The 25,550-nt window shown below is 31.1% G+C and overlaps 2 protein-coding genes across 5 annotated transcripts in view; one reads left to right on the forward strand and one right to left on the reverse strand.

The window, feature by feature from the left end:
* The window catches only part of LOC129913423 (annexin B9), a 206,492-nt gene that overhangs the window by 108,801 nt on the left and 72,141 nt on the right, over positions 1–25,550 (forward strand). The window lies entirely within an intron of this gene.
* Positions 221–20,774, reverse strand: LOC129913425 (mediator of RNA polymerase II transcription subunit 31-A-like). 4 transcript variants are annotated; one of them, XM_055992094.1, is made up of 4 exons: positions 20,627–20,774; positions 1,012–1,265; positions 743–937; positions 221–673 (listed from the first exon to the last, which is right to left on the reverse strand). In XM_055992094.1, exons 2-4 carry the CDS (start codon positions 1,249–1,251, stop codon positions 284–286), a joined length of 825 nt encoding a protein of 274 aa, XP_055848069.1. In that variant the 5' UTR covers positions 1,252–1,265; positions 20,627–20,774; the 3' UTR covers positions 221–283. The 4 variants fall into 4 exon arrangements, with proteins under 4 accessions (XP_055848069.1, XP_055848073.1, XP_055848071.1 ...); XM_055992098.1 differs by lacking the exons at positions 221–673; positions 743–937; positions 1,012–1,265 and adding exons at positions 2,780–3,369; positions 4,168–4,257; XM_055992096.1 differs by lacking the exons at positions 221–673; positions 743–937; positions 1,012–1,265 and adding exons at positions 2,780–3,369; positions 4,168–4,257 and having other exon boundaries at positions 20,172–20,761.

Here is a 25,550-nt window from a genome sequence, read left to right on the forward strand (position 1 = left end):
TATGATTTCGATCTCGGGGGATCAAAATAGAAATAGACTCGAAAATAAAACTAACCCCTGAGACTCAACAGCGTTTACATTTGTTAGTATCAGATAAGAATTTATCGAATACGACTTCTATTGAACGATCCGAAAGGTAGTTTGTTATTCAACGAAGAAGAGAATCATAGATACCGAATGCATGTATATAAGGAAAAAAAAATATTATTATATTATTTTAAAAGTATTTTCGACAAAAAAACTTATTTATTCAATTTGTTTTACAGTTTATTTTTTTGTAATATTAATTAACATCATCGTCGTCGATGTCGGCAAGATCTTCAAAATCAATTTCTATTTCTTCTGGAACGGAATTATTTCGATTTTTAAGCAAATCCACCCAAGTCAAGGTTTCTCCACACATGGGGCACTCTCCATCGATTGGTATGTAATGTCCTTTATGACTTTCATTTAACGTTAACATATGCTCCGCCATACAAACAATATGGCAAGTAAGTTTGCATTTTGCATTCAAACAACCAATTCGAGATCTTTCAGGATTATCGATTGGTTTCATACAAAGATGACATTCTAAAGCCCACAAATGTGTCTGTAATTCTTCGGCAGTATTTTTATTTTGTTTGCCAATTTTTATTTTCCCCGAAATGATTTTCATGTGTTTTGGAGGTTGAGGCTGTATTGGAAAATTATGTACATTAGTCTTATTTGTTTATACAATTGATTTTTTTTTTAAATATCTCACCCGAAACTCCATTACTTTATCAGTCTCCAGCCATCGTATAGTTACTGGTAAACGATTCCAGGGACCAATATCAAGCATAACAGAAAGAATACGAAAATTGTATTGTAAAAAGCTTTCTTTGTTGTTTTTTCTTTTTAATTCCAAATAATGTTTGAGGCGGGATGATTGTGTTGGTTGTTGCCAAGCCCATTCAAACTATAAAATACAAAAAAAAATACAATGTATTTTTATTAAGCTATTCAAATCTAATAAATAAACAAAAAGCTTACTTGCAAAGCGGAAATGTTATTTGGAAAGCCATAGACAATCAATATCATTCTCCATGGACCCTTGTTGGAAGTCTTTTTTGCTCCACCAAAGTCTCGCCCACGATTGTGCTGATTTATTCGACGATTTGGATTTACGGTATAACCAATGTAACATTTTCCATTATATTTCTTTTCTGCACTATCGCTGCACAGTAAGTAAACTCCATAGAAATCAGATTTGATAATTTCATTGCTTTCCATTATGAATTTTTAAACTACAATATTTAAATATGATTAATGTTAAAGAATATAATAAAATGTTACCCCTATCATAGAATTAATGATTTTTTATATTCTGCTGCTACTTCTTAAGACCAGCAACTATCATAGCAACTATCATGATGTCTTTTGAAAGTAATAATTGTTGCTAGATAAATAAAAATTCAAATTCAACTTAACAACTACAACTGTGAGGAGCAACACTTGAGATTAATTCTATGATAGGGGACTGGTTAGGCGCAGTGTTTCCCAACGCGGGGCCCACAACCCACAGGGGGGCAATTTGGTTTTATAAGAAAAATATGTAATTCTTCTGTTTCCAAACTTAAAGATATATTGGTAAACAAATCTGGGATCTGTCATTCATTTTGTCGACTGTCAATTATTTAACTTCATTCAATGTTTCGTTTAATGTGCCAAATTAAAAAAAAAGTAAAAGTACAAGTTTTTGGTATTTTGTTAATAATAACATATGAAGGGTCTAGGGGAAAAACGGCACATGTCCACTTTTTGTCAAAAATAAATTAATGATAAGGTCTTGTAGTATTTACTGAGCACTATCTAATGTGATCCTTACTTTTATAAAACAAATTTAAGCCTTGCCGAAAAAATAAATAAAATTTGTGCTTTGAGTACTAAGTTGTATGGAGAAAAAAATTTTAAAATGCGTTTTTCTCGAAATGAGTTGGAAAGGAATTATGCTGTTTTTCCCCTGGACCCTTCATATTTATTGGTGTTTAAACACTGTTTAATGACCCCATCAGGGTTCTGCCCCGCCCAATTCTGAAGATTTTCGTGAACATTTCATTTTGTTCTACATTTTTTTCTCATATAAAAACTTAAGACACTTGTCGTCAAACATTATTCAATTGTTTTTGTTGTCTTCCAAAGCAATAAGCTTAATTATTTTTTTTTTTTTGAGATTTAATTTTTTTTAAATTTTCAAAATTTCAGGTGTTAAATTTTTTTAGTCACAAAATGTCAGGGGGGCATTCGAAATTTGGGAAGGTTCTGGAGGGTCATATGACAAGATAGGTTGGGATACACTGGGTTAGGGTTTATTCTGAGTGTCGCATGGAAAGACTTTTCACCCGAATTATGTTTGTTAGTGGTTTACATTTTTCGCTTAAAAGGTAGATCTTCATTTGAGATGATCTCTGGAATATTACGTGATGCAAATTAATTCTCTATTTCTCATTTTTTATTCTCTATGTATTTTGGAGAGGAATAGATCGCTCAAATAGAAAGCTCAACTTCATGATTTAAATGCTAGCTTTTTAGAGTCTTGCCCTTTGTGCGACGCTCTTTTACAAAAAAAAATAACGTTTTTGGCACCAAACGAGATTTGATTTTTCTCAAACACAAATATGGTCTTCACTGATATGAATGCTGAGTGGAACAGGCATTTTCTCATTAATCCATCATAAACTGTATTATACTTTACATTTGCTTATGACTAGGCTTCAAATTACCTACAGAACAACAACACAAATAATTTTTTAAAAATGGGTTTTCATGTTCAATTAAATTTTAATATAAAATATTATTTATTATTATATACATACATTAATATATACATTGTATGAGATATTTTTTTTTCAGTGCTTTAATTTGTTTTTTTTTTTCCAACAGGTCCAATTTGTCATCTAGTTTTGCATACAGTGTGCCTTACTAATCTCTAACATTATCTAATATTTAATAAATTAACTTTTCAGTGCTATATTTTTTGTCCACCAGGTCCAATTCCATTTTGTTGATTTGTCACTCCATTTTGCATAAAATGTGAGTTTGCAACATTACCACCTGCTAGAGAATTATCATTCATTCCTGTGTCGGGTGGTGTTCCATTGACGGCATCAAAAAGTTTTGTACGTTTTCTCGTATAATGTTGCCAAAGTAATATTGCTTGATCGTCAATAAATTTGGAGCACTGTGAATTGACAATTTCACGACGAAAATGTTCATATTGCAGTAGATCGAGAAAATACAAGCACATTGGATACATTAGATATTTGGCATATTCTGGTTCCTTCCAATATTGTAGGTATTTGAGATAATTAATAAAAGCTTGGTCTTTGAAGTATCCACGTTGAGCTAAAACTAAATAAAAACATTGATATTCATGAAAATGATGAGGAATGTGCATCTTAGTAAATTATTGTTATATTTTTTCAAAAACTCAGTTTTTCAATCAAAACAATTCACGGGTATGCGCTTGTTGTTTATAAAACTTTCTTTTACTCAAAATTGTAGGTCTAGATGCTCAGAAGATTTGTTCGACAGGGTTCATTGAGAATGATGAAGAAAAGTTTCTAATGGAGGACAAAGAAATTTTCCACAGATGTCTAATGCATTTTATTGGACTTTTTAATTTAAAGTTTCTAAAAGCGTGGTCATCACTCCAAGCCTACTTAAAGAAGTCTTATAATTAATTCTTGAGGTTTCGTTTATTTTTTTAAAATAAAATTGGGAAATTTTCCTAGAAAAGGTCTTGAAAGTATTGAATTTTCCTATTTCGACTGGTTTTTTACTTTCGTTTGTTTTTTCAACTTCTTTGAAAAATAATTTTGACTTTTGACCTTTTTATTTCTGAAATATTAATTTCAAAGATTTAAAAGATGCCTCAAAGATAAATGTACATATTTTACAAAGTAAATTCGTGTGCTTAAAAATGTAACGATTGATTTGAGGCATTCAAAACAGGAGTGTTGTTATGGCTGATTTAAATGTTTTATTACAAAGATATTTATTATTTTTTTTTTTTTAGAAATTAACTTTTGTTGTTGGTCAGAAGAACTAAGAACTAACAAACGTAAGGTACAAAAATGTTTTGTATAACAATTAAGTCAAGAACATCACAAATTAATTAGAACTTACATAAAAACGTTCAGTACTTACAGTTAAGATAATTTGGATTAGCTAAACACTGGACGAATTCGAGTTCTACTTGCCATCTTAATCTTTGTTGATCGTCGGACTCGATAGAAGCTGTTTTGAAGAGAATAAAAACATTTTTGTAATTTTTATTTAATAATTTGATTTTTTTTTTTCATTTTAATTTTATTTTATAAAAGAGAATAATTCAATTTTGGTGTGATAAAAACAAAATTTGAAATAAACAATATATTTGAAAATAGTATATATTTATTTATTTATTTAAATAAATATATACTATTTTCAAATATATTGTTTATTTCAAATTTTGTTTTTATCACACCAAAATTGAATTATTCTCTTTTATAAAATAAAATTAAAATGAAAAAAAAAAATATAAATAGACTAATACATATACATCGGGGTTAATTTATTATTAATAGTTAATTTAAACAAAGCCCCAGGATCTGTTAGAACTGAATTCAAACAACTTTACCAGGATAATGGATTCGTAGGTGAAATAAAAAATAAATAATACCTCAATTTTCGTTTTCAATAGTGGGATCGGTGCACCATCAATAACATATTCAAATATTCTCAAAGTTTAAGTTCAACTTGAACTTTTAGCTTTAAAAGTAACTTAAAACTAAATGGTGGTACTACATTAAAAAAAGTTATACTTATGTGTGATTGCATATGAAAATTGTATTCTTGTCCTTCCCAAATAAACCACCAGCAACCGATAAATTTTTGAGACGAGGCAATACAAATTAGTGTGACGTATTTTATTAACGACCGAAACTGGAAAAAATGTATGGAGATGGAACTCTGCTTTAAATGCAGAAGAAAAATGTTCATTCTCTAAATAGGTTTTTGTTGTTTCTGTTACTTGAAACACAAATATAGTAGCAAACAAAGTAGTATAATAGTAGCCTTCTTTTCGACAATTAGAAAACAAAATTGGTGAGTTGAAAAAATAAGTTAATTGTTTTTTAAACAATTTTTTCAAGCAAAAAAATATACTAAAAAAAACATTAAACATTACTGCTGGTAAAAGGAATAGTCGTTTGCGAATGGACAGTTAGTAGACGACTTAACGATGGTCATAGGACCAAAATTGACTACAAACAACCTCAACTTCAATTTGCTCAATCACACATCCGCTGCATAGTTGTAGGTTCAAAGAATACAACCAACCTGGTGAGCGATTCGTCCAAATCTTATTTGCCGGAATGTGGCTTACGGGGAAGAATCAGTTTAACAGGTTTTTGTACCTGAAGGTGGTGGTGCATCAGTTCGGACCGGTATATCTCCGCTAATTTGGTGTATGATGTCAGATGTCTGCAGAATTCGTATAAGCACACAATTCCTTCCAATTTCGAATTCCTTAGGGAAGTAGGTATTGCGCCGATGAACTAGCCAGTACTTATCTCAGGCCTAAAACCTATCCAGTATTTATGGGACGTCAACCGAAATGTTAAAGCATCGAGAGCGATTACTATCTTTACATAAAGCAAGAGGTGGACTTAATTCTTGATGCTCATATGTGTAGCTATATATCGTCGGCACAAAGCCAAAACCGCGAATCTGCATTTTTTGACATTTTCATTTTAATGCGTCATTTAACTTGTCTTTCTATTCACTGCGTTAACTCCAATTCCCTATCTGTTGCCTTAAAGCTTAAACATCAATGTCCGCTGCAAGAGTTTAAAAAGTGTGTTCTTAATAATGAAGGCGCTAATTGTACCAAAAAGGAAAATATGCCAAATATCCAAAAAACGAGGTTTACCCTTTTGTATATATTTTTACTTGCGATATAGGTACTATAGGGCAAGTTTAGGATTCGTAAAAAAAATCGAACTCGAGATAACAATTTTACATGACATAACGATGATGGAGAATGCCAAAAAAGTGGGTCTGGCAATTCTGTCTGTCTGTCTGTCTGTGTGTCTGTCTCTATCTGGAGCTGCAGCCTAAACGAGTGAAGTGATTTTCTTCAAACTTGGTAGTTAGCAGTTTTTGGTGATTCCCTAGAGGGGAAATTGAAATTTTTTTTTATGACCAAAACTAACGGTACCTGTCATATAACGGAAATAGAAAAGTTAATTTTTTTCAAAAACGGCTCTAACGATTTTGATTAAAATTTTTGTGTGTAGTACAACACATAAGAGCCAACTTTTGAAATAAAAAAAATATTTTTTGTACCTGTCATAGAACGGTTTTTTTCGTTTCTGAATATCTCGTACAAAATTAACCCGATTTAAATGAAAATTTTTATACAAAAGTGTGTAAGTAAAGATAATAATAAAATTTTAGAAAATTTTCAAAAAACGCATTTTTGGTTTTTTTAAAAATATTTCAAAATTTTTTTTTGAAAAATCAATTTTTTGAAAACGGATCAATGAAAAATTTTGAAATTTAGTTTTTATGTGTAAATTAATTATTTCTTCAAAATGGCATACCAACTTTTTTTTTAAAAAATGTTAAAAAATTTTTATATATAAAAATTTATTTTTTTAAAAAACGGCTCTTACAATTTTCGAAATTTTTTTTCTAAAAATACCTTTTTATACAAGAAATAAAATGGCATATTTTTTTTTTTTTTTAAGATAATTTAAAACGGAGTTTAATTAATTATAAAAACAGATTTAATTTTTTTATACTACTTATGAAATTTTAAATTTCTTGAATAAAAAGCTTTAACATTATTGTTACTTTAAGCATAAGAGCAAGTACGTGCGACCCCAGTCGTGCAATTTATTTTATCTCAATGTGTACATTATTACTTTTTTTTAGTTAATCCGTTTTTATGTAATAAGATAAGTTACTATCACCAAAAAAATGTAAGCTAATTCGATAAAAATCTCCAAAATTGAGCAAAACAAACCAAAAATATGTATTTTTTCGTATTTGAGTGCAATCTAGTCACCTTCTTTGCGCTCTACTCCCGAAAAGGTTCATTTTACAGAAAAATGTTACAAGGATATGTTGTAGGTAATTTCACGACGAACAATAGTTCGCGAGATATTTGCGAAAAACTTTGTGTGACCTTTTGAACTTTATAACTTTTTAAGCCGGCAGGATATCAATGTCGATTTTTAACATCTTGATTGAAATGCCGTAATAAAGGTGAATAACAAAATTCAGCCTACTAGGAATTTTACCGCAGATTGGGGTTTAAAATGACTAAAATTACTAATTACTTAAATTAAGCTGAAATATGAGTTCTGTCAAATGAAAAGTTGGGGTATGTCAAACAAATAAATAAAAGACGAAAACGAATCGATTGTGTTGATTGTTATATTGAATGTTTTCTTGTGTTTTGCATTCAAAAAGTGTTTTTGTTTATCGAATTAAACGTATAATATGAAATTGTGGTTGAAAAACGATGTTCAACTTGTTCCACATGCTTTTGCAGTCTTTCGTAGTTTGATATCCTCCTGAGAGAATTCTCTCTAAAATTTCAGAAATTTGACAGACTTCCTAATTTAGTGCACAAAAAGTGTGGAACAGACTTTTTATTCAAAATATTATTTTGTATACTTCTTTTAAACATTTTGAACGTGTTTTTTTTTTTTTTTTTTTTTTATTTCAATTGGAACTTTCTGCAATAAACTATATAGTTATGGGCGTAGAATAGCATATAATTGATTACCTGATATCGGAACAACTTTTTAAATTTAAAAATATGGCGAGTTCTTCGTTACCAGCTATTGAAAAGTTTAAGGTTCTGTCGAAAATTATCTGGTGCTGGAAGATCTCTGGGAAGCTGTAATCACTGAAGAAACGGATAAGAAGAAATATGCGAGGGCAAAATCCAAAGTTATTTTGCTTTTTTTTTCTGTCCGAAAAGAAAGATCTCTTGTAAAACTAAGACTTTTTGAATTTTTTCTGTGTTTTGCTCAAAAGAATCGGTCACAGCTCACAGGCCATTACTTGTTGTGACTCCTAGTCTAAGTGCCAGGAGCAGATTTCCTGCGTGAGATGTAACCGATTCACATGAATGTCAGAGGTAGCGTGGGTCATGGTGATGACGAATACCTTAGTCTGCCTGCATTTATTTGGGGCGTTGTCGAGAAAAAGCGCATCAAAAGTACCATTTTTCTGAAAATCGATTCAGTGATTCTTAGCTCAAACTAGATTCTTTAAAATTTTGGAAATTTCGTTCTTTTTTTCTGCAACTTTTGACGAATTTTTTTTTAAGAATAGAGCTTTTTTTAAAAAAAAAAAAAAGTATGTAGTGTTGTTATTGGTATATTTGTCCTTAAGTCTACATTTACCGTTTGTTGAATTTGCTTTTGAATCAGAAAAACCAGAATATTATATGATGAAACCTCTAGTAGTGGAGTCAAATTAGCTTTATACCTCGGAATCCAGGGAAAGTCGATGCATCTGAAAAACGAGTATAGGGCTGCATTATAAAAGGGTCAAATAAGAAAGTTAAAAAAAAAAATTTCCCCGCTCTCGATTACAACAGTTTTTATGGACCGTTAACTGTCATTCCGTATGCAAGCGTCAATCGGAATTGCTGTCTCATTTTAGATTTTGATCAAACTTTGTAGGGATGTTCTCTAGGACTGTAAGGAAGTTTCAACTTAACACACTGTTAGTTTCATGTTTCTATCTTTAGTCAAATCGTAAAAAATCATAGAATAAAAAAATATTTTTTCAAAAAACTCAAAACTTTGAACTTAAAATTTTTGCATAAGGAGTACAGCCATCGAGTTCATTTTAGATTTATTTTGTTGAAAAATATCTATATTTAATATTTGGTAAGTATAAGCTTCCTACATATAATAGCCAAGGTTCTGGAGCCAGTCAAAAACCATGAAAAATCAGCAAAATTACCAGTTTTTCAAAAATTATTTTTAATTCAGGGATAATTATTACGTAATTTTTTAATATATATTCAAAAATTACTACTCTTAAGCTTTAAAATGGCGTTTCAAACAAAAAGATATCTTTAGTAGACGCAAAGCTATAATAACATAAAAATGACCTTCTGAAAAAGTTCGAATGCGGGTAGCGGGGAAACCACGCAACTTAAAATTAAATCATCATGGATTTGCTTCCTTACAGTCCTAGAGAACATCCCTACAAAGTTTGATCAAAATCTAAAATGAGACAGCAATTCCGATTGACGCTTGCATACGGAATGACAGTTAACGGTCCATAAAAACTGTTGTAATCGAGAGCGGTGAAATTTTTTTTTTAACTTTCTTATTTGACCCTTTTATAATGCAGCCCTATACTCGTTTTTCAGATGCATCGACTTTCCCTGGATTCCGAGATTTTACAAATTTTATGTCTAATTTGACTCGACTATAGAGCGAATAGTTTTTACTCTTTGTAGGCCTATAAAAAAAAGCTCCACGATGCTCCACGTTCATTTTAGTATTAATTTATAGCTTATTATATATACTATTTATGGTGTTAAAACAAATGACCCATATTGACCCATTCTCCTGTAAGAGCTTCTTGAGTGTAGCAGTAGCAATGCGTTTCACTCAAACAGCACTTGAAATTGGCTTCTGGTATTACCGTTTCTAATTTAACCGCTTTTTTTGTAAAATACATTATAAGAGGTCTATGTAGCCATCACTGATAAACCAAAAAATAAAGAAAAATCAAAAATTTTAAAAAAAAAGGGAAAATATCAGAAAACGGTATAAATTTAACTTTTTTTTGAAAACTTTTAATTTTCTTTGGTTTATCTAAAATTTAAACGGTATGTTTTAATAAAATGTTGAAATAAACTCAAACGAATTTAATTTTGCTCATAATCAACCATAGTTATAATATAAAATAGCGGCACATTTTCTCAGAAACCGTAAAAAGGCCTATTTTGATAGCTTTTCTAAAATGATCTCAAATGTGAGAAAACATTTTTTTTTAACAAAGTAAACTTAATTTATTTGTAGAGAATTAAATGAAGTTTTCAAATGTATCCTTAAATTCTCTGTAAGGTGATCCGTTGTTGAGATATTGATAGTCAAAGTCAAAACTATGGTTTTTGGTTTGCAGTCTAAAAAAAATCGTAGAAGTTTGAAACAAAAAGAATTTTAAAGCCAAATAAATAGCCTTTTTAAAAATGATAATCATTTTTTCGCAAAAAATGTTCCCACTTTTTTTAGAGAAGAGTAAAAACAAAACAAATTTGGAAAATGTTGGTATTTGAATAATTCCAGATCTAGTTATTTTACCATTAGAAATAAAATATTTAGTTTTTAAATCCTAAAACTAGACGAATGTAGCTTTCACATGCTTTTTGTTTTGTCATGATACGATCATTTTTTACTGAGATACAGCCTATCGAAAATCACTAAAAAAAAATCACAATTTTTTGGGCTAGTAAGTAAGTAGTAAGGTGCTATAATAATTCTGAAACTTTTTAGTTATTTGCTTTCTCAAAACCTTCTTTGTATTTAGTTTTAATTAAGTTTTAAAAGTATAAGAGAAATTCACATCACAAAAAAAAACAAGAAAAGGAAACAAAAATAATGAATATACTCGTATTAATCAATACAACTTTTAAAAAAATGAGTAATTTTAAAGTACGACGCACAATTTTTAGATCACGATGAGAATTCGTTTTATTTGATTTATATAACAAATTTCAATCAAATCGGTCGGGTGGACCGATTCAGTTTTTATAGGTTTTTTCCACTTCCTCCATAGAAGGGAACCACTGTGCGGCAGAAGGTTCCGAAAATGCAGTTTTTCTGAAAACTGATTTATTTAGGGTAACCACTTAAAACTAGTCGCATCCTGTAGCGGTGGACTCCCTGAAGACAAAAATACCCATGGCAGACATTTTAAGTGGGGCCAAACCCCCGGCAGACGCTCCCGAAAATGCAGTTTTTTCTGAAAATGTATTTATTTTACTTTTTCATATAACTCGCGTATTATTGGACCTAGCAGAAAAAATTGTATAGCAATCTTAAAGATAATTTAATTTCCTACAGAATATGTTAAATAAGTTTTTTTCGATTAAACCTTCGGTTTAAGAGTTAGGGTGGTTTTTTTGAAGCAAGTCAAAGGGTGATTTTCTTATTTTTGTCATATCTCTTTTATTTGAGCTTTTTTAAAAATTAATTTGAAGTAGAAGCTGTAGATCTTTTTATTACCTTCATTTATTACATTAACGGTTTTTCGATTTGACAGACCGTTTTCGATCTGTAGGAAAAAAACTTCAAAAAGTTTGCAATTTTTTATATAGGATAAAGGTTCTACATAGTACAGGGTAATTTGCAATAGATGTAAGAAAAAACCTAGGAGTGTAGGTTGCACTCAGGCAAGAAAAAAATCGTATAGTTTTAGGCGGGGAGGGGCAAAACGATTGCAATTTTTTATATAGGAAAAAGCTATATAAAAAATTGCAAACTTTTTGAAGTTTTTTTCCTACAGATCGAAAACGGTCTGTCAAATCGAAAAACCGTTAACCCTCTACTGCATACGAAGCCAAATATGGTTTTGTCTCTTTGTATGCACTTTTCGCTTCTCTGTCACAAAAAAATGGCAAAGATTAAATACAATCCTCTTCTTTGTGTTTCTGTGAACCCATAGAGATAGTTTTTTCGTGTGTCCGACACAAAATTAAGGTGTATTTTATGATCATAGGTGAGTCGATCAGTCGTGTGCATTGAAATCGAAAGTGTAGAATATATTCATACTTTAAGTGTTAATTACTGCGTTTGTTTAGAAAGCAAAGTGGAATTAAATTTGCCTGGTCTTGGGAGGGCAAAAAGTACGGAAGCCATATTTGGCTTTGTATGCATTAAGGGGTTGTAAATCTACACAATTTGTTAAATTGCTTTTCTCGGTTTCATGTCTTAAAATGAGCCAAATTTGAATTAATTCTTAGCTTTTTGTAATGCAATGTATTTATTTTACTTTATTTTGTTTTTAAATGATAAATATTTATCTTTTGATATTTTTAATTGAATTATTTACATAATCTGAATAAATAAAATTAGTAAAATTTCTTACCCCTTAATGCATACTAAGCCAAATTTGGCTTATAAACAAATTTTTTAAACAAATTAATTTAAACAAATTTTTTTAATGAAAACCGTTTTAAATCAACCCAAAGAACCCATGTAAAGCATTTTTTAATTTTTTCGTCCGCTAATATTAATTCATGCAGTAGAGGGTTAATGTAATAAATGAAGGTAATAAAAGGATCTACAACTTTTACTTCAAATTAATTTTTAAAAAAGCTCAAATAAAAGAGATATGACAAAAATAAGAAAATCACCCTTTGACTTGCCCTTTGACGACTAGTTTTAAGTGGTTACCCTAAATAAATCAGTTTTCAGAAAAACTGCATTTTCGGGACCGTCTGCCGGGGGTTTGGCCCCACTCAAAATGTCTGCCATGGGTGTTTTTGTTATCAGGGAGTCCACCGCTACAGGATGCGACTAATTTCAAGTGGTTACCCTAAATAATTCAATTTTCAGAAAAACTGCATTTTCGAAACCGTCTGCCGAGGGTTTGGCCCCACTTAAAATGTCTGCCATGGGTATTTTTGTTATCAGGGAGTCCACCGCTACAGGATGCGATTAATTTTAGGTGGTTACCCCAAAGTCTAAAAACGCAAAAAAAAAAACGCATTTTCGGGACAGTCTGACGGGGGTTTGGCCCCACTTAAAATGTCTGCCATTGGTATATTTGTTATCAGTGAGTATGTGGCGTTGGTTATCTATAAATTTTAAGTGGTTACCCTCACTAAATCGATTTTCAGAAAAATGGTACTTTTGATGCGCTTTTTCTCGACAACGCCCCAAATAAATGCAGACAGACTAAGGTATTCGTCATCACCATGACCCACGCTACTTCCGACATTCATATGAATCGGTTATCTCTCACGCAAGAAATCTGCTCCCGGCTCTCGGTCTATCCCATTGGTACGCGCCGTTCGCCCGCTCTGCCCAATTTATTTCTTGTCGCAGCTTCTTTAAAATCCGCTCTGATTATTGCGGATGCTGATGCAGATGTGCAAATTGATGCACGAGCTCTGCATTTGTGGATGCGAATATTCGCAAATTATGATGGTATAATGAAAATGAAACAAGGAGCTGTTTCTGGTATCGATTTTTCCGGCAAAGATAGACCATGAGTGAATTGTCTTCGTTCAAGTGAAGCTTTGCAGTTGGTCCACTTAAATTTAAGACCTTTTAAATGCAAATTCCAAAAAATCGATTGCTAGACACCTCTAGAATATACACACCAAATATGAGCTCTTAATATTAATGGGAAGGTCCTCCGCTTCGCAATTTTCCATTTTTACATCAAGCTTCTACTAAAAAAAAATCATTTTTTTTTAAATCGACTTTTTAGCAAATTTCTTTACATATTCTTGTAGGAAGTTGAACGCTCTACAAAAAAGGCCTCAAACACTTTTTTCGTTTATCTAACCGTTTAATAGATATTTGAGGTCCAAAAATCAAGAAAATCTTTAAAAATTCGTTCTTTGTTCTTAATTTTGTAACAAATTGAAAAATTATAATAATCAAACGCGCAAGACATATTCTTGTAGAAAATAGATTGTTCCACAAAAAAGGTTGAATTAACTTTTTTCATTAATCTAACCATTCTAAAGATATTCGAGGTCAAATTTAAAATAAATTATAAAAACATTTTTTACTTTTCAAAATTTTCTAATACACTGAAAATTCATTATTTTCAAATTTACAAGATATATTCTTGTAGGGGCTTAAACGTTCTATAAAAAATTACTCGGAATCAAACGGATTGCTTTAACCGTTTAGAAGATATACGTATCCAAACCAATGATCACTGATTTCAGTAGTTTTCTTATGACTCGTATGCATTGCGATTTGGATCTTTTAAACGGTTAAAGCAATCAATTTGATTCCAAGAAATTTTTTATAAAACGTTCAAGCCGCTACAAGAATATATCTTGTTAATTTGAAAATAATGAATTTTCAGTGAATTAGAAAATTTTGAAAATAAAAAAATGTTTTTATAATTTTTTTTTAAATTTGACCTCGAATATCTTTAGAATGGTTAGATGTACATGTACACTTCGGTGTGGTCTAGCCCAGGGCTACATTTGCGCCTATAAAGAGTTGTTTTTCCTCTTTTTTTAACCAATCCACTCCCCTTCACTTTTTAAAAATTGACAAAAAATCCCTCTATTTGATATTTTGGTTCCTCTTTTTCCTTTTTTTTCGTTTGATTAAAAAAATTGACATTTTTTGTAAATCAAGGAAAATATTACTTATACCACTTTCAATTATAACGACTCAATTGTAAAAAAATATGTTATACTGTTGTTAAGCGCTGATTTGATTTTTATAAGGTTATTTTTGATAAATTTTGTGTTGTTTCTTGAAGAAATTATGCGCAGTTAATGTTTTAATATTATTCTTATTATGTTCATGTTCATACAATTTTAATTTTACGAAATTGTGTTAAAAGGTTTGTGTTGCAGTTCGGGAAAAGCGCAAATGAGGTATTTCGTGTGATTGTCGTTCTTAACTTATTCTATCTGGTCTCTTTTTGAAAATCTACGAAGGTAGCCCTGGTCTAGCCTTTAATTATACGTTGAAAAAAAAATTTGTTTGCTTGCTTGTTTGTTTTTGAAATCAAATGCTCTCTTTTTTGTTCTCTTTTTTTTCTTCGAAGTTCTCTTTTTTGAAAGCAAAATGTTCTCTTTTTAGAAAGGTCGCAGATGGACCTTTTTTTTGCTGCAAAAGCAAAAGCAAAAACTGATTGTCCAATCCTTTCCGTAGCCACGACTCGCGACAGCTTTTTTAAAACATGTTGTGTAAAGTGTAAGTAGGGCTGCCAGACGTCCCGATTTCGGCGGGACAGTCCCGACTTTTCGACCCTGTCCCGATATCTGTCCCGATTTACAAAATGTCCCGATTTTGTCCCGACAATCCGTTTTCATTTGAAAACTTTGTGGAAGAAAATAAGTGACTGGTGTACGAAAATAAATGAATTCCATTAGACATTTCCTTATAACCTGTTTTCACTAGAGCTCAAATGAGATAATTTCGCAAATGAGGTTAGTTTAGATTTCAAATTCAATTTTTGTTGAAATTTACTTGTTATAAATTACTTTGTTAAAATTAATATAGCTTTCATTTCGTTTTGAGTTTTTAGATTTTATTAAAATAAATTTTTATTCCTAATTCTGATTTCAAATGAAATACTATTCTTTTTAATTCTCCGAAGAGATCTAAAATAACTTCCATTATTTCAATAGGTTATGGGCCCAGGCCACCTAATTGCATTTTGGATAAGAATTAAAAAAAATTTTTGTTTTATTTGAAAATTCTGAATTTGAAAAATTTTTCAACGGTTATTAAGAAATGGCCGCCGGAGTACCGATTCCATTGGTAGAAAAATTGAGAGGAAGAGAGAATTATGATAACTGGAGCTTTGCAGTGAAAACTTATCTGGAGCATGAAGAGCTTTGGGATTGCGTCCTTGGTACTGAAACCGACGCCAAGAAACTTAACAAGGCGAAAGCAAAAATTATTTTATTGGTGGATCCAATTAATTATGTGCACATCAGGAGTGCAAAAACTGCAAAAGAAGTCTGGGATGCTTTGGAAAAAGCATTTTTGGACTCTGGTCTAAGTCGAAAGGTTGGACTGTTAAGAACGTTAATTACAACAACGTTAGAGAAATCTGCATCTGTGGAGGAGTATGTCGACAAAATAGTCTCTACAGCTCACAAACTTCGGGGAATTGGAATGGATATTTCCGAACTTTGGGTTGGAACTCTTTTACTGGCAGGCTTACCAGAAAAGTTTACTCCAATGATAATGGGATTAGAAAGTTCTGGTTTGGAAATAACTGGAGATTCTGTGAAGACGAAATTACTTCAAGACGTTGAATATGACAAAATTTCGAATGACGCCAATTCAGCTTTGTTTGGTGGGACGAAAAACAAGAACTCAAAATTGAAGCGTAGTACCAAATCCGTTCGTTGTTTTTCTTGCAACAAATTTGGTCACTACTCAAGAGATTGTCCTAAAGGAAAATGCCATTCAAATTCGGTTTTGTGCAAACTTTTTGAAGTTTTTTTCCAACACATCGAAAACGGTCTTTCAAATCGAAAAACCGTTAATGTAATAAATGAAGGTAATAAAAAGATCTACAACTTTTACTTCAAATTAATTTTTAAAAAAGCTCAAATAAAAGAGATATGACGAAAATAAGAAAATCACCCTTTGACTTGCTTCAAAAAAACCACCCTAACTCTTAAACCGAAGGTTTAATCGAAAAAACTTATTTAACATATTCTGTAGGAAATTCAATTATCTTTAAGATTGCTATACAATTTTTTCTGCTAGGTCCAATAATACGCGAGTTATGTGAAAAAGTAAAATAAATAAATTTTCAGAAAAACTGCATTTTCAAAACCGTCTGCCGAGGGTTTGGCCACACTCAAAATGTCTGCCATGGGTATTTTTGTTATCAGGGAGTCCACCGCTACAGGATGCGACTAATTTCAAGTGGTTACCCTAAATAAATCAATTTTCAGAAAAACTGCATTTTCAAAACCGTCTGCCGGGGGTTTGGCCACACTCAAAATGTCTGCCATGGGTGTTTTTGTTATCAGGAAGTCCACCGCTACAGGATGCGACTAATTTCAAGTGGTTACCCTTAATAAATCAATTTTCAGAAAAACTGGGTTTGGCCACACTCAAAATGTCTGCCATGGGTATTTTTGTTATCAGGGAGTCCACCACTATAGGATGCGATTAATTTTAGGTGGTTACCCCAAAGTCTAAAAACGCCAAAAAAAACGCATTTTCGGGACAGTCTGCCGGGGCTTTGGCCGCACTTAAAATGTCTGCCATTGGTATATTTGTTATCAGTGAGTATGTGGCGTTGGTTATCAATAAATTTTAAGTGGTTACCCTCACTAAATCGATTTTCAGAAAAATGGTACTTTTGATGCGCTTTTTCTCGACAACGGCCCAAATAAATGCAGGCAGACTAAGGTATTCGTCATCACCATTACCCACGCTACCTCTGACATTCATATGAATCGGTTACCTTTTACGCAAGAAATCTGCTCCTGGCTCTTAGACTATAATGAAGATATGAATTTGAATACCTCCGATTCTACTAACGAAGATCAAGAAATGAACTTAAATACCTCCGATTCTTTCGAAGATTGCTCCGATTCTTTTGAAGGTCCGTCAGATGAAGTTCGAAGATCTACACGTGTTAGAAAAGAAACTGTTTTTTATCCGAACCCCGTTACCTACATGTCAGCAGATGCACAATCTTTCGATGATCCGAATAGTGTTCGTCAACTTGAAGAAAGATCTGATGCTAAAGTTTGGAAACAAGCAATGAAAGAAGAGTATAATGCCCTAATCAACAACAAAACTTGGATCTTATGCGATCTCCCAGATAATAAAAAGGCATTGAATTGCAAGTGGGTGTTTAAGTCGAAGAGAAATGTCAAAGGTGATATTGAACGTTACAAGGCTCGACTTGTCATAAAAGGCTGTTCTCAGAAACTGGGAATAGATTATGAAGAAACTTTTTCTCCAGTAGTGCGGTATGGCACGATACGATATCTTCTCAGTTTGGCAGCAAAATATGACCTAGAAATAACACAGATGGATGCAGTTACAGCTTTTTTGCAAGGCGATTTAAAAGATGAAATTTATATGATCCAACCAGAAGGTTTTGCAAAGGGAAATAAAGTTTGTAAATTGAAAAAATCTTTATACGGACTAAAACAAGCTAGCCGTATATGGAATCAAAAGCTTGACAAGGGACTTAAAGAAATTGGGCTAAAGAGATCTGAAGTGGATCAATGTGTATACTACAAGATTGATGAATCAAGAAGAATATACGTTGCAATCTATGTGGATGACTTGATCATTTTTAGTAATGATAAGAAATTGGAAACTGCTTTAAGAACAGCTCTTTTAGAAAAATTTCACATGAAAGATATTGGTAAGGCAAAGTTTGTCTTAGGTATGCGTATAACACAAGAAAAAGGAAAAGTCACACTTGACCAAGAACAGCACATCCATGATATGCTTACAAAATTCAACATGGTGGATTGCAATGCCGTCTCTACTCCTATGGATCCTGGTCAGAAGCTTGTTAAGTGTGATACAAACGATGAGCAGTTGACAAACGTTCCTTATCGAGAAGCTGTAGGCAGTTTGTTATATATATCACAAGTCTCAAGACCCGATATATCCTTTGCAATCAACAATGTTAGTCGATTTTGCAATAACCCGACGAAATCACATTGGGAAGCAGTTAAACGGATATTTCGATATCTGAAAGCACAATGGATTTCAAACTGATTTACAAGCAAGATTTAAAATCAACTATTCAAGGGTTTTGCGATGCAGATTGGGCTTCAGATGTGAATGACAGACGTTCAGTAAGTGGCAATCTGTTTTTAGACCAAAGTGGTGCTATAACTTGGGCCACAAGAAGACAACCTACTGTTGCTCTTTCTACGACCGAAGCCGAACATATGTCGCTTAGTAATGGAACTCAAGAAGCTCTGTGGTTCAAGCAACTGAAGGAGGAACTTGACGAAAAAGTGCTATCCCCTATAATTTTATATTGCGATAACAAAAGTGCTCTCAGTCTAGCATCTGCAAACACTTTTCATGCTAGAACCAAGCACATAGATGTTCGACATCATTTCATTCGTCAACATATTGAAGACCAATCAATTAAATTACTTCATGTTTCATCACAAGAAATGAAAGCAGATGCTTTCACAAAAGCCGTCACTAAAGACAGTTTAAACAAATTTTTAGAAGCTGTAGGTCTTGGCAAGCGTTAATTTTAGTGGGAGTGTTGAAATTTACTTGTTATAAATTACTTTGTTAAAATTAATATAGCTTTCATTTCGTTTTGAGTTTTTAGATTTTATTAAAATAAATGTTTATCCCTAATTCTGATTTCAAATGAAATACTATTCTTTTTAATTCTCCGAAGAGATCTAAAATAACTTCCATTATTTCAATAATTTTTTTTCTATAGAACATTTGCAGCATGTTTTGCATTGCTTTCCCATTTTTTATTTCACGTGTGTAAAGTAAAATGATTGGTACATTATTTTTCTGTTATGTATTAAAATTTTAAACATAAAAATCTTTTAGATTCAATTTATTAATTCTCAATAATTATAATATTTAAAGTCCACATTAAAAATAAAAAAACTGTCATATTGCATACAATTTTAAAAACTTCCTCTTTCAAAAGGCAACGTTAAATTTAATGGAAATAGTTAGTTATTTTTATTTTTTATGGATGAAGACGTTGTTAATTTTCTTTAAGTTTAGTTTTCAAAAAATGGAATTTTTACCATTAATTGGTTCATACTTTTGCATAAAATGTAAGAAATTAAGTAAAATGCATTTTCTATTATTTTGTATTATTTTCTTTAATTTTTTATTTTGCTGTCCCGATTTGTCCCGGCTTTTAAGACCTGTTGTCCCGACATTAATAAAATTTTATTTGGCAGCCCTGTGTAAGCAGGGAGAGCTTTACAAAATAAAATGTCCAACACGGGAAAAAATCCGGAGTCTTGAACGGGTACAGTGTATACAGCTAAATAAAAATACTGACACATTATAGTGTGAGGGGGTCGCCAAAATATTTTCCCTCTCAAACGGGTCGCGAACTCAAAAACACTGGTATAGATCATTGCTTCAAAGTAAAACATACAAAAAGAATCACCTGGAAAGAAATTCATCTATACTAAATGGGTATTCAAGACCAAGAAAGATGCAAACGACCAAGTTTCTAACTATAAAGCGCGATTATTAGCGAAAGGGTTTCCCACGAAAAGGTTAGTAACCAAATAACTTATATTTAATTTATAAATTCCTTTTTTTGCACGACCTTACACACAAAAATATATGCAAAATTGAAATAAGGGTTAGTTGTTATTTATATATTGCTTTTAAAAGCTGGATTTTTGTTTTTAACATTATTATACACATAATACCTATATATTAAATAGAAATTATTTTAATTTTACTTACTCTTACCTTTTCCATACATTTTTGCCATAATGAATGGAAAAAGTTGATGCAACTGAAGACTTTATTTAGAATTTGTCTTTTTTTCTTCTAATAATTTATTAAACCAACTAAGGTTAAACTCAAACAAACATATATTATATATTAAACAAAGAAAAAAGTTTTAAATAAAGAAAATATGCAACACCTCGGGGAACTTGTTGTTTTTTTTTTAGTATAATATAAAGTTAAAATATTATTTACTTAAACAAGATCTATTTACAATTCGAATGAAACTAAAAACACAGCAAAATTAACAATTTGAACACGATAATTTGATAGAACAAAAAAAAATTAAATTGAAATTGAGAAAAAGGAAAATTGTGTGTAGTCGTAGGAAATAGTTGACATAAAATGCCCAAATACCACACAAATGATTTTTTGTTTTTATTCTTTTAAACTTTGTTCTGAGCTATTTTACAAACCGTATGAAATCATCGCCCAACTATGCTTTTTTATGTCTCAAAAGTTTTTTTTTAAATTGTATTTAATTAAAACACTTTCTACAATAATTTAATCCAAATATAAAGAATATTTTTTAATAATGAGAAAAAATGACAGCGGTCAGTTAACTCCGAAATTTTTTAGTAGTCCGAAAGTTTTCCGCCATTTTTAATTTGCTTTAAGGCTTTAACACATTATTTTTTTTTTATTACGTAAACACAATGACCCGTATGCATAAGGGATTGACTACATTGGCCACTTTTTGAAAAAAGTGAAAATGTTCAAACTCATTTCGTGACAGTTTTACCCATTGACCTACTATATATGGACTGCTAGTCGTTTGACTTTTCCATACAAAAATTGAAAAAAAATGATTCCACATCTTTCTAGCTCTACTAGCGGTATAACCTTAGACGGCGAAAAGAGGAAACTTTTAGTGAATGACATCTGTCGTTAAAAGGTAGTGCTTTCTCTGTTTTTCTATATTTGTTCCTTTCGCACTTCGTCAAAAATGTTGCACTTATTCTCCACTTTTTTTTAGGGTGCTAGTATCGCGAAGAAACAAGTGGAACCAACCTGAATATGCTTCCCCAACTAACATTTCAGCTTCGATTAAGGTATTACGTATTACAAAAGCTACATTTCAGCTTCTTTTAAGCTTTAAGGCTTAACTACATTGGCTCAAAAAGTGAAAAAGTACAAAAGTGAACATTTTCAAATGCATTTTTGCTGGGCTTTCGGGCTGGAAAATTAAAACAAATTATGCAGAAAGCTTATTTTTTGGTCTAAAAAATAATTTGTATACTCTTTTCCATAAAACAATTGCACAAGCCAGAAAAAAAATATTTTCACTTTTGTACTTTTTCAAAAAGTGGTGTATGTAGTTAAGCCTTTAGTAAGGTTGTTGGGCATGGAAAAAGGAGAACGTTATACAAGTTTGACCCTCTATAAGACGTTTAAACGAAGCTTTACAGATGCTCTACAGAAGCTTTGAAATTTGACAGATAGCTTCGGAAGAGCTTGTATAGGTCTTTAATACATGTCTTATCGAAATTAAAAAAAAAAAACAACTACAAAAACAAAAACAAAATCTTTTTTAACTGGTGTTTATTTGATTTCAAATCATGAATTTTATATTTTGATCTGAAATTAGGTGTGTTTTTTTGTTTATCTATATAGATTTTGTGCAAAAAAACGACATCGAGATTTTTTAAATCAAAACAATTTACGTGTTAAAAACAACAAAAACTTTATCTGTATAGATTTTTGAAAAATCCAGATAATTATCCAGATTTTACTTTCTCTCGATAAAAACAGTAGTGCCAAGGTACTTTATTTGTTGTGTTCATACAAAAATATCTGAAAATATTAACAAAAAAAAAAAAAGCGGAGAAAACGAGGTTTGAAAAAAACTCTCATAGAAAAAAATAATCAAAAATTTGTTTGACATGGTTGCATTGAAATGTTAATATCTCGAGATATACGCAATGCACTTTTCAGATAAATGTCTTAAATGGATCCTGATAAGATTGTTGAACAGATATGTATATAAAATTACCAAAGTTTTTTCGAAAAATTAGAAATAAAAATAAAAAAGTTTTTACATTTGATTTTAAAAAAATCGAAAAAAAATTCAATATGGCTACCTTCAAACGCTTATAACACAAGAACGACGCAACCAATGTTAATGGTCATGGTCTTAAAATGTAGCTAAGAATATACAGATAATTTTTGGTTTTTTGTGAAAAAAAAATTTTTTGAATCCAACATGGATGCCATGGCCATATGAAAATTTTTGTTTGCATCCAACATGGATGTAATGGCCTTCCCACTTCGTAGTTAAAATAAAAAAAAAACAAAAGCAACATTTGGGACAGACAGCTGCCAAAGTATATGTACAGTGGTGCCAAATGTTTGCATGGATTTAAAAAATCTCGATGTCGTTTTTTTGCACAAAATCTATATAGATAAACAAAAAAACACAGCTATTATATATATTATTCCATTTGTTTTTAGCATATCTATTAATAATAATTTTAAAAGTATATAATTTTTTTTACCACACCCAGGAATCGAACTTCGTATCTGCTTGGTGGCAGTCCGCCACTCTACCCACTCGGCCATCCTATTAAATTCATTAATGAAGTCAAAAACTTAATCAGTTCAAATAGCAGAAATGTCAAAACAAATCATGTCCGAGCTAAATAATTCAATGTCAAAACCAAAAAGTGTCCCAGCTAGATTATTAAATATCAAAACCAAAAATCAAATACTAAACTTTGTAATTTCTGTAAAGCTTCTATAAATTCATTAAGAAGGCTTTTCCGAAAATAAGCTTTTTTCGTTTAAGTTTCCTTAACAGTATTTAAACAACTTATTAGAAGTTGTTAAACAAGTTCGAACTTCTATAAGCAATTAAATTCTGAAGCAAGCTCAATACAAGCTGTATAAAAAGAAGTACCTGCGAGATCTCAATTTATAGAAGCTGTTGTGCTAGTTGGGTCTAGCAGTCCATATATATTAACAGCCTTACCCAACTAACATTTCAGCTTCGGTTAAGGTATTACAAAAGCTACATTTCAGCTTCTTTTAAACTTTAGTAAGGTTGTTGGGCATGGAAAAAGGAGAACGTTATACAACTTTGACCCTCTATAAGGATCTTAAACGAAGCTTTACCGAAGCTCTACAGAAGCTTTGAGGTTTGACAGATAGCTTCGGAAGAGCTTGTATAGCTCTTTAATACATGTCTTATCGAAATTAAAAAAAAAAAAAAACAACTACAAAAACAAAAAAGAATTCTTTTTTAACTGGTTTAAAATCATGAATTTTATCTTTTGATCTGATATTATATATAACATTCCATTCGTTTTTAGTATATCTATTAATAATAATTTTAAAAGTATATAATTTTTTTACCACACCCAGGAATCGAACTTCGTATCTGCTTGGTGGTAGTCCATCACTCTACCCACTCGGCCATCCTAGTATATTCATTAATGAAATCAAAAACTTAATCAGTTCAAATAGCAAAAAAATGTCCGAGCTAAATTATTCAATGTCAAAACCAAAAAGTGTCCGAGCTAGATTATTTAATATCAAAACCAAAAATCAAATACAAAACTTGTTAATTTCTGTAAAGCTTCTATAAATTCATTAAACAGGCTTATCCGAAAAACAAGTTTTTTTTGTTTAAGTTTCTTTAACAGTATTTAAACAACTTATTAGAAGTTTTTAAACAAGTCCGAACTTCTATAAGCAGTTAAATTCAGAAGCAAGCTCAATACAAGCTGTATAGAAAGTAGATCCTGCGAGATTTCAATTTATAGAAGCTGTTGTGCTAGTTGGGTATTTATTAGATTTCGCTAAACAGCTCTAAACGGCTGCATAGTTATACAATACATAAAGTTTTACGTAGCCTCTATGCGACGTTTCATAAATTTCTATTTATTAAAACATTTTCTTAGCCATTATAATTATGCTAGGTTTGTGTCCAAATAAGTACTAAAAAAGAAAATAAGTACTTTTTATAACGACAAACAACTCCATCTGTCGATAAAATAATTCCATCTGATTCGAAAATAAACAAAAAAAAAAAAAAACAAAAATGTGAGTGAAAGTTCTCAATGTCATATAATATACCTACATACATATATACATAAATCAGGAAATTATATCAGGAAAAAATCTCCAAATTTCTTATTTTTTGTTTTAGTTGATTTCAAATTGTCAAAAAATACATTCTTCAATTAAAAAAAAATATATATACAAATCATTGCTATGTTTTATTTTTCTGAAAATTATGTGAAGTTCCAATGACATTTAAGCAAAATAAATACTTATTCAGGCTCTAAACAACCTCAAAACGCGTTTAGCTTATACAACCTTTATTAAACGTTGCATAAATATTATAAATCACAATTTTTTGTTTAAATACATTATAAAGAGTACATAATGCTATGTACTCTCTATGATGAGTTTATAAATAGGGCTGTAAGTCAATGGTTTTACCGACCACAAAACTAAAGATTATGATGCAGAAAGCTTATTTTTTGGTTTAAAAAACAATTTTTGTAATTTTTTCCAAAAACAAATATCTAGCGCTAACAAAAAAATAATAAAAACATTTTACTTTTCTAAATTTCCCACTTTTTCACTTTTTAGGTAGTTGTTGCCTGGTACGTAGTTCGCGCTAAATTTTAGCTCCCATACAAATTATCGAAAAAAAATTAGCCGATAAGAATGGATCCCATACAAATTATCGATGACTTGTATGGGAATTTTATCTCGGCTAAAATTTAGCGCGAACAGCGTACCAGGCTTGTAGGTATAATTACAACGGCCACTTTTTGTAATAAGTCAAAAACTGATCATTTTTAAACTCATTTTGTGACAGTTTTTCCGATTACAAAATTTTTCACTTTTTAAATACATTGGCTCAAAAAGTAAAAAAGTAGAAAATTGAACATTTTTAAACGTAATTTTTTATAGTTTTTCCGGGTGGAAAACTGAAAACTTATTTTTTTTTGTCTAAAAACAACTTTTTATACTCTTTTTTACAAAATAATTTCGCTAGCTAGAAAAAAATGTGGTAGTGGTACGGGTAGTTGAAATTTTGTTCAAACAATTAAAGGCTTGGCCACACCGGAGGGTATGCGGTATAGCGGTAACGATATTTGTACTAAAAAAATTCCACACCTATAGCGGTATAGCATACCCTCCAGTGTGGCCAAGCCTTTATGCGTCCCGCAACCGCATACTTCTCCAGTGTGATCAAGCCTTTATTGGGTGTGTGCAGACATCAGCTGACATAGAAATCATTTTGGTTTATGTCTTCACTTTAACTTTGAATTCTTTCAATATTCTATGTTTTTTTGACAGATGCAAACAAAAAAAAAAAACATATGA

The sequence above is a fragment of the Episyrphus balteatus genome, chromosome 3, assembly GCF_945859705.1.
Source record: "Episyrphus balteatus chromosome 3, idEpiBalt1.1, whole genome shotgun sequence".
NCBI classification, from domain to species: Eukaryota; Metazoa; Arthropoda; class Insecta; order Diptera; family Syrphidae; genus Episyrphus; species Episyrphus balteatus.

Bases quoted from the DNA above. Each gene is read 5' to 3' on its own strand.
- LOC129913425 (XM_055992094.1), bottom strand. From the start codon at position 1,251: ATGGAAAGCAATGAAATTATCAAATCTGATTTCTATGGAGTTTACTTA. The intron at 938-1,011 runs GTAAGCTTTTTG...TGTATTTTATAG, and splicing joins ATAACATTTCCGCTTTGCAA to TTTGAATGGGCTTGGCAACA. The intron at 674-742 runs GTGAGATATTTA...TTTCCAATACAG, and splicing joins ATAAAGTAATGGAGTTTCGG to CCTCAACCTCCAAAACACAT.